General features: G+C 38.5%; 2 protein-coding genes across 2 annotated transcripts; one reads left to right on the top strand and one right to left on the bottom strand.

The window, feature by feature from the left end:
* On the top strand, positions 805–3,770 carry LOC109718896 (OTU domain-containing protein 6B-like). Its single transcript, XM_020245367.1, has 2 exons — positions 805–969; positions 2,681–3,770. Exons 1-2 carry the CDS (start codon positions 851–853, stop codon positions 3,531–3,533), a joined length of 972 nt encoding a protein of 323 aa, XP_020100956.1. The 5' UTR covers positions 805–850; the 3' UTR covers positions 3,534–3,770.
* LOC109717994 (patatin-like protein 3) lies at positions 4,931–6,503 on the bottom strand. Its single transcript, XM_020243960.1, has 3 exons — positions 6,408–6,503; positions 5,464–6,344; positions 4,931–5,248 (listed from the first exon to the last, which is right to left on the bottom strand). Exons 1-3 carry the CDS (start codon positions 6,439–6,441, stop codon positions 4,931–4,933), a joined length of 1,233 nt encoding a protein of 410 aa, XP_020099549.1. The 5' UTR covers positions 6,442–6,503.

Below are 9,544 nucleotides of genomic sequence, written 5' to 3'. Positions count from 1 at the left end.
TTAATTGTAATGAAATTTTTTGCAAATTAATAAGGACATTTTAGTCCACCAAAGGTATATTTGATATTTTTGAAGTTTTGAAAAATATATATATCAGATATTATTTCTGAAGTATTTGACTAAGAAGAAGCAAAAATAAGATATTTTGTCTCGAAACTTCTAATTAAATAGTTCTAATTCTATTGTAAATTTAAAAAACGGAGTTTTCCTTATTTATCCACTATTCAAAATTTTTAAATTTATTCTAAAATTACTAAAATACCCCTCTAGACTCCAATCCCATTAGTATACCTAAGAGGAAAATGAGAATATTTGAAGGATTTTTTTTAAAAAATTACTAAGGCTTAGTTTGGTATTGTGACCTATCTAACGCTATTAGATAAAATGGAGTAGTAAAAGAATATAGAGATATATTTTTGCGTTCTCCGGTAGGACTGCAGAAAATATGTTGTAACCGACTAATTGCGATATACAGAACGTAATATTACGTACACGAAGCCTAAAAGGATATTTTCGTTCTCTAGTGATTAATAAGATATTTTGAAATTTTGACGGACTTATTGGATATTATCTCAAAAAAAAAAACTTGAACTGCATATACGTACAGGAGGGCTGCAACTCCCATGTTAAAGTCGGCGGCGATACGCTTCCCAGCGCCGGTTTCTGCCCACTCTCTGGGTAGAGTCGGCACTGCTGAAGAAGTCGCTGCCGAGACCCATATCGTTGACGAATTCAATATAACCCCCACCCCCCACTCTTCGTCGTCTATATATATCATATATAATATCTCCCTCCTCTAGGGCTCAAACTCTCTCTCTCTCTCTCTCTCTCTCTCTCTCTCTCCACGCCAATGGAGACGACCCAGGGAGGCGAGAGAAGCGCTTCTCCCGAAGAGCTTCTGGGAGAAGCAGTGGAGGAGGAGGAGAAGCAGAAGCAGGAGTCTCTGGAGGAGATGCTCGCGAGGCACAGGTAGTAGCAGTTCATAACCCTCAAAAACTTGGGATTTTTACAAACTTTTCGATCATTTTGAGTGATTTGGGTTCGAATCTTCTTAGCTTCTTGGGTTTAATTTTGAGGAAAAACAAAATAAAAGGATGCTTGATTTAGTTTTGGTACTCATTAAGTGCTTTATAAAAAAAAAATCTGTTCATAACCCTAAAAGCTAGGGATTTGTAGCTTTTTTGGTTCAATTTTAAGGGGGAGAAAAAGTGTTTGAATCTCTTGTGTTTAATGGTTCCTTGCTGTGTGATTTTTTGCGATGTAGTTAATAACCCTCAAAAGCGAGATTTTTATTAATATCTTCATCATTTTGTGTTGATTTGGGGTGAAATCGCTTGCGTTTTTTTTAGCTCTTTTAGGTCAATTTAATTAATAGGATTGGTTTAATTTTAGGGAACATGGGTGTTTGAACCCATTAAATTACTCACTAAGTAATAAATTTTTGTGTTTAATGGTTTTTTGCTGTGTCAATTTCGCTATGATTATGCGAGTAAAAGAACCAAATTGGGTTCAAAATTTCTTACATGTTTTAGCTTCATTAGGTCAATTAGATTAACTGGGAATCATCTCTGCAATTGATATAAATTGGTTATTCCGTAGCTTCGCGTATAAATTAATTATTAGATTAGATTGATTAATCCGTAGGTGTTACTTATCCCCATTGTGTTTGATGTAAACTTAATTTTTTAGTTAAAATGCTAATTAGTTGTTTAGCCAAGGGAATTTCCTCTCAATTTGATCAATTATTTATGGTCGTGTAAGATGAGAAACATAGATAACGGTAAACATACTTGAATTCGCTATTTTTTGTCGGTTTTGAAAATTTTGGACATTTTGAGGTATATATATGTATGTATATGATAATTAAAACTTTTGAGACGCAATTTGCGCAATTATGAGGAAGCCTCAGTGGCGACGCTGTTATTCACTTATTTGGTGCTATTTGTGAGGGACATGGATTGCGAATTTGTTACCTTGTGTTTACGATTATTTGGTTATGGAGTGTGAATCTTTATTACATCCTTCACGCAGTTAAAGGATGTTTTACTTGTGATCCTGATCCAATTTGGTTCTGGTTTCATTGAAGAGAAAGTTTTAAAAATTAAGCTTTGGAATCAAGTTTACACGACACGCTTAATGGGGACGGAAGTGGCCGAACGTAGCCATTATCGTGACTTAAATCTCTGTTCTTTTGTTCATGAGGAATAGCTCACAATTTGCTCGGACAAACTATCTTTTATGATCTTTCGATGCAAATGAGTCTTTTTATGTCGAGGTTAGTTCTTCGGATAATGCTACGGTCGATGTGTAAAATTTTAACTATCTAATGTAAGACAAAAATTAGCAAAAGAGCCAAATGAAGCTCAATTTTGAAAGATAAAGGCCAATCTATGCTTCTTTGTACTTACCATAGTCGTGATTCATGTCATTTTGAAAGATATAGGTCATTACTATGAAAAGGGTGCTTTCCATGGAAAACGTTTTTCTCGGAAAATAGTTTTTCATGATTTTCCGAGGAACTGAATATCCCTATAGTTCTTTCTCCATATGCAATTTCTTTTTACCGACAGAAAATGTTATTTGTTTCTCTTAAAAAGGAATGCGCATATAGCATTAAAATGTCCTCTTTGAGTTACCTTCTTTTATTTTGTCTTTTTTTTAAAAAAAAAAACTAAAACAGGGACGAGGTACAAAAGCTGCAAAACAAGGAGATCAGCCTTAAGAAAGAAGCCGCCAAAGGGAGCAAAGCCGAGCAGAAAGCAAAGAAGAAGCAAGTGGAAGACGAGATATCTCGACTCACCGCCCAACTGAAATCCAAACACTCGCAAGAACTCGCTTCGTTGGGCTATCAAACCGCCGACGACGTAGTGAAGGCCATCTCCGGCGTTACCATTTCTGGCAAAAATGAACCCGCCAAACTGAGCAAGGGGGTGAGGCGCAGAGAGAAACGAGCTCAACAAGAAGCCGCCCGCGAGCAGAGAATCCAGGAAGAGCAGAGCCAAATCGTCAGCGATCGAATGGTCGAGAACGAAAAGCTCGAGAAAAAGCTCGAGCCGCTAGGGCTAACCATCAACGAAATCAAGCCCGATGGGCATTGCTTGTATCGAGCGGTCGAAGACCAACTCTCGCTCCATTCGCATGACGCCGCTGGCTACGGCTACGTCGAGCTCCGAAGGATGGTGGCGAGGTACATGAAGGATAACACGCGGGACTTGTTGCCCTTCTTCTTAGCGGAAAACAAGATGGAGTTGGATTCGCATTGCACCGACGTGGAGAGGTTCGAGAAGTACTGCGAGGAGGTCGAGTCGACGGCGGCCTGGGGCGGGCAACTCGAAGTCGGGGCTCTCACTCATTGCTTGAAGAAGCACATCATAATATATTCTGGGTCTTTTCCTGATGTGGAGATGGGGAAAGAATACAAGTGTGAGAGTGGAAGCAGTGTGGAGAATCCCAGCATTTTGTTATCTTATCATAGGCATGCTTATGGCCTGGGTGAGCATTACAACTCCGTGGTTCCTACTGGAATGAGGTAACAAAAATGTTCTCTCTCTCTCTCTCTCTCTCTCTCTCATGTAGAGATATACTGTATGAGTACCGCTTGTCTACGGCGTACGGTAAGGCGAATTTTGCGCTTTGTTTCGTAGCATTTCGATAACTTGGTATCTTTGTATTGTTTAGTTGGTGAATTGAGCTTACTGATGTTTCAGTAACTTCCTTCTTTTGTTGGAATATGAAAAATTAGAATAACAGGAGTAATATGATTTGCAGTTAATATGTGTTGATGAGTTGATCGAAAATTCGTATTGGTTTATTGTATTTTGTGTAGCCTGAAGTTGCATCTAGGGATGTCAACGGGGCGGATTCAGGGCGGGGCTTCTGAAAACCCGAACCCGAACCCGACAACCAAATTGAAACCCAATTCCGAACCAGAAAACTCGAATCTGAATCAATTATTTCTCTTTACCATATTTCAAAACATATTATATTAAAATCTAAATTTTCAAAATGCAAATAGAAATATAACATCAAGCATTCCTATTAAATAATGTAAACTCAATTCGGGTGCGGATAAAATCCACATTCGAATTCGAATCTATAGAGTTGTTATGTTTTATACCGTTATCCGGAATCATACCCATTTAATATCAGATAAATCCGTCTCGTTCAAGTTCAGATAAAATTTTGAATATCCATATCCATTGACGTCTCTGTTGCATCAATGCAAAGTACACTGGAATGATTTTTTGTTCAGCTTGGCTTTCTTATCAACTTTTCTACGTAAAAACAAAGTTGAGTTAGAATACTTTTTTTTAAAAATATTTTGTCGTTTTTAATGACGTAGCATCTGAGGATTTTCAATAATGTAGCATCTGAATTGATGATTGGCCCTACTAAATATGAACAACGACTTATGAACTTTCTAAGAATCACTTCTTCTGTAAATTTTTCATATCATTTTTTATTATGTAAATATTCTTAAAACTAATGATTTTCGACGGCAAATATAAAATATCTTTGAGGCCACTTGATCACTAAATTAATTATATCAAAAAATTATTAAATTTGCTTCCTACTAAGTTCAATTATCGTAAATTATGTTTAACCGCATCAATTGTTGATACAGAAAATATTTATAAAACAAAGAAACAAGAATTTCTAAATTACATGGTGAAAAGTTAAAATAAGTTTTTAAATTTATAATTATAAGTTTCGGCTTTGTTTGGTTGGTTTGGATTTAATTTTGACCTAAAATCCAAAGAGCATTTAACAAATTGGCATTCCTAATTATCAATTTGAACTGAGAGAGTTCACACTAATAATTTGATTTACACACACTGCAAATTGGAAAATTGAAAACTTCCATTTTTTACATTAATATCCATAGAATTTTTTTTTCTTTTTTTTTTAGAAAAACCCTAGTATCCTACTCTTAAAGGATGATCATAGAGAAGCCGAGGAGGCGCCGGACACCGTCGAGACGGTGATCTCCGACGACGCAGATCAGGACCGTCGGGGTCTTGCTCCGCCGCCGCCTCTCCTCTTCCTTGGCCAGCTCCCCCGCGGCCCAATCCAGCCTCTCGCCATTCGTCGTCTCCGTCATCCTCCGCCCGCGGAAGAGGACGGACTCGACGCTCCGCTCCGCCAGCATCGCCTCCGCGGTCCGACCGGCGGTGACGCCGTCCCCCTGGATCCGGACGTAGCTCGCCGACCGGCTTTCGCCGAATGCGAATCCCAGCGCCTGATCCACCTGCATCATAAAAAAATAACATCATTCTTATCTAGCTTTTCAATTTATTTAATTTTAAAATTTGAATTCGTTGTTCATCTTTATAGATTGGACTAATAATTCATACAATTCTCGTAACTTTTAAGTACATTAAAACCAATAACCAACATAAATTTTTAAATTTATCAGTTCATAGTTCAAATAAGTTCTGCAAAGAGGGTGCGCGTATTGTGCACCATATCCGCTTGCGTTGCTCCGGCAATCCGCAGCAGCTCCTCCGCTGCTTCGGACGCAGCAGCGCCGCCGCCGCTGCCGCCGCCGTTCCCGATGGAGACTACGAGAAGGTCGCCGACTCCAGCGACGAAGGGGAACTCCTGCTTGTTGTGGAGCACGTGCGTCACCGCCGCCGCCGCGGGGCTCGCCATCGCAGTCGCCGACGCCGCCGGGAGCACCCGCGTCGCCCCGTCCACCGACACGGCGGCGGCGGCGGAGCCGTACGCGGCGGCGCAGACGTCGCGGACGAAGAAGTCGTAGGCGTCGCCCTCCACGGCGTCGGCGCGCGAGAACACGTACGGCGCGCCCGTGGCGGCGTCGTAGCAGGGGATCAGCAAGGGTTTGGCCGCGTCCCGCATCGTCGCCTCCCCGAAGACCCTGTCGAGCGCCCCGACCACCCCCCCGCGCGATCTCCTCCCGAAGATCCAGCTCCGCGTCCGCGTCTTCTTCCTCGTCCGACGGTCGTCGTCGGATCGGACCAGGGCGAGCGCGGCGGCGGCGTCGGCGGCGGAGACGCTCCCGCGGGTGAAGAGCGCGGCGGCGAGGACGGCGCCGGCGCCGGACCCCGCGGCGAGGTCGAAGAAGTCGACGATGCGGGCGCTAGGGTTCCCCGAGAGCTCCCGGAGCCGCGCCTCGAGCCGCGCGAGCGCCGCCGCCGCGAGCTCCCCGCCCCCGCCCCCGCCGTCGATGGAGAGGATCCGCACCCTCCCCCTCCCTCTCCCTCCGCCGCCGCCGCCGCAGTCTAGGGTTAGGGTTTCGCCCGGGCCGAAGAGGAAGCGGGACTCGAGGAAGGAGAAGATCTCGTGGCTCAGCTTGTCCGAGCCGAGGATCGGCTCGCGCCAGCCCGAAGCCGAGTCGATGAGACTCGTCGGCTTCATTGGGGACGAGCCGAATAAGCCGNGCCAACCCGAAGCCGAGTCGATGAGACTCGTCGGCTTCATTGGGGACGAGCCGAATAAGCCGAGAGCAGTAGATGGGGATGGGTATGTCGATGGGGACGATGGGGATGTGTGTGAGGCGTGGGGAGTCGCATTCGCGGATTTTATAGGACGAAGCAGAGAGAGAGAGAGCGCGCGCGCGCGGCGCACGTTAGCAAATGTCGGAGCGGGCGCACGTTAGCGGGTCCTCGTGGGCGTCGGCGATTAATCGCTGGGTTTTGGCGCTCTTCCGCGGGAGGGGCCATTTACTCGCGCGTTCGGACCAAAATGCCCTCGTTGCTGATGACAACATCTACAATTCAGGTATCTATGTGTTATTATTATTATTATTATTACTATTTTGAATAAACTTTAAATATTATTTATGTGGTTTCGCACCTTTTAACTCTAGTTTTCTGTTATTTAAAGTGTATCAATTTAATACCCTATGATTTTATTTTTCTCTTTTCGGTAGCTCCTCCGCTAACATTTCGTTAAGTTATATACAAAAAATTTCATATATCACACCTAGGTTTATCGAATATTCATTTTAGTATTTTTTAGTTTTAACTTTGTCACCGATTTAATACAAAAATTTAGTGGAGGGGATAATAAAAAGAGAGAAATGAAACTACTGGACACTAAATTGATACACTTTAAATTACATGGTGCTAAAATAAAAAAGTGCGAAACCACAGGGGTTGTATTTGAAGTTTTTCTTTTTTTTAAGATTAATTGCATACAACTTCCTGCAAAAATATCGAATAGTAGATATATTCCTATAAAGTTAATTTTTTATATTTATTTTTATAAAAGTCCTAACATTTTCAAATATACCAATAATGTTAAGATCCGTTAGAAAAATACAGTTAATTATAGATAAAATACTTAACCTGATTATTAAATGAGATAAATTGATATTTTTATTCCTCTTATATTATTTGTGATGGTAGAAAGGGAGAAAATGATCATTGAAAATTTTAGGAGAATATTTCTGTATAATTCTAACAGTTAGAGATTTTGGAAGAACATATTCGTGATAGCAAAAAAATTATTTCATTTATTTTCTATTAAAAATAAATAATTCTTTAACTGTAATAAACCGGAATTTAATTGGACTGTCAATATTATAGTTAGGTAATTAAAAAGTACAATCGACTATTTTGAATCGACTATCCAATTTTTCAAAATTTTGATTTTACTACTCAACTTTTTGAATTTTTTTATTGGAGTCAATAAATAATACTTTAACTTCAAAATTTATACTAATTATTTCTATTAGTTAATTTATAGTTACGAAAATTATATAAAACATACTAAATTTGCAAATATAAACGTTGCATTCAAATTTTAAAGTAAGAGTGTCGTTGACTGATTCAAATCAAACAAATTGAAAGGTTGTATAATAAAATTAAAATTTTGAAAAATTTGATAGTCGATTCAAAATAATTTATAGTAAAAATAAACTCGGTATATTTTTTTTCACTTTGAAATTAATAAATAGATAATAACTAAAACACTATATTCATTAATGAGTTAACTAAAAGGCTTAATTGCATACAGTTTCATGTAAATATAGCAAATTACAAATATATCTCTATAAAATTCAACTTTCTTATATTATTTCTATAAAAATTCTAATGTATTCAAATATACCCTGTCGTTAAGATCCGTTAGAAAAATTTAGTTAACCATAGATAAAATATTTAACTCTAGTTAGCCAATAAAATAAATTGACATTTTTATCTCTTTTATTTATACATTCTTCTCTCAATCAAAATTCTAGCAACGAGAACTTTTCTTCTTCTTCTTTTTCTTCTTCCTTTTAATCTCTCTCCTCCGTGCTAGTTTTGAACATATAACTAAAATTCTTTCATTCCCATTCATCCATGATGCCTGCTACTTTGCCCATGTCAAACTCGTATTGCTTTTCCACTCATTTTTCTCTATATATTTTTTTTATTTTCTTCTAAACAAAAGATTTAGAAGAAAAAAAGTGAGAGAAAAGATTGCAACAATGGTGGATTGGATTTGAATTTAAGAGAGAAAAAGAGATAACCATTAAAAAATTTTAGGGGGAACATCTCTACATGATTATAGCAGTTGGAGCTTTTGGAGAGACATAGTTGTGATGGCAAAATTGACATTTCACTTATCTACTCTTAAAAAATAAACAGTTCCTTAACGGTTACAAATCAGTGAGACAAATATGACAATTGGAGCTTTTGGAGGGACATAGTTGTGATGGCGAAATTGACATTTCACTTATCTGCTGTTAAAAAATAAACAGTTACTTAACGGTTACAAATCAGAGAGACAAATATGAATATCACTGAACTTTTATATAAAAAAGTTGAACTTTTTTTCTGCTGTTAAAAAATAAACAGTTGTTTAACAATAATAAACCAGAGGAACAAATATAAAAATCACTGAAATTTTTATATTAAAAATAAATTAAAATTGGAAGGAATATATTTATAATTTATTATATTTAAAATGTCGCGTCGGTTACAAGGGCTAGATATGGGAGCGTGAGAATGAGACACGTGGCTAGAGGGGAGGAGATCACCGACGGATGGTGGGGGTGGATGGACGGTGGAGATTAGGGTGATCAGGAGAGCTTGTCGGGGCAGCGGAGGACACGGTTGGTGTGTGATCGCATCATCACTCCCTCTGCAACAATTATTTGTCTTATTTTTGCATCATTTATTATTTTATTTAAATAAATAATTATTTACTTACTTATTTATTTATTTATAATTTATATAAAAAAAAAATGATCCCTTCTTAAGACCATGAATTTAAGAGAGAAGGACAAAAACAGAAAAACAAAAAAAATGGGGAGGTGGGGGGGGTTAATTCTCTAAATTGCATTTAAAATTTAAAGATCAAAGTTTAACCATAATTATTAGAATGTATGAATGACAGGATCAATAATTTAAATATTAAATAATAATAAGAGTCCTCTATTTNGCGACATACCAGCATATATAGTCAATTATATTGAATTGCGAGACTCTATTATAATAAGTTAATAAACTCTGAGCAAAAAATTATTATAAATTAAAATTTAAAGATCAAAGTTTAACCATAATTATTAGAATGTATGAATGACAGGATCAATAAT

The sequence above is a fragment of the Ananas comosus genome, linkage group 12, assembly GCF_001540865.1.
Source record: "Ananas comosus cultivar F153 linkage group 12, ASM154086v1, whole genome shotgun sequence".
Classification (NCBI taxonomy): Eukaryota; Viridiplantae; Streptophyta; class Magnoliopsida; order Poales; family Bromeliaceae; genus Ananas; species Ananas comosus.
This window is presented reverse-complemented; position numbering and strand designations above follow the sequence as displayed.

Bases quoted from the DNA above. Each gene is read 5' to 3' on its own strand.
- LOC109717994 (XM_020243960.1), bottom strand. From the start codon at position 6,441: ATGAAGCCGACGAGTCTCATCGACTCGGCTTCGG. The intron at 5,249-5,463 runs GTGCACAATACG...TTTATGATGCAG, and splicing joins GAGCAACGCAAGCGGATATG to GTGGATCAGGCGCTGGGATT.
- LOC109718896 (XM_020245367.1), top strand. From the start codon at position 851: ATGGAGACGACCCAGGGAGGCGAGAGAAGCGCTTCTCCCGAAGAGCTT. The intron at 970-2,680 runs GTAGTAGCAGTT...AAACTAAAACAG, and splicing joins GAGATGCTCGCGAGGCACAG to GGACGAGGTACAAAAGCTGC.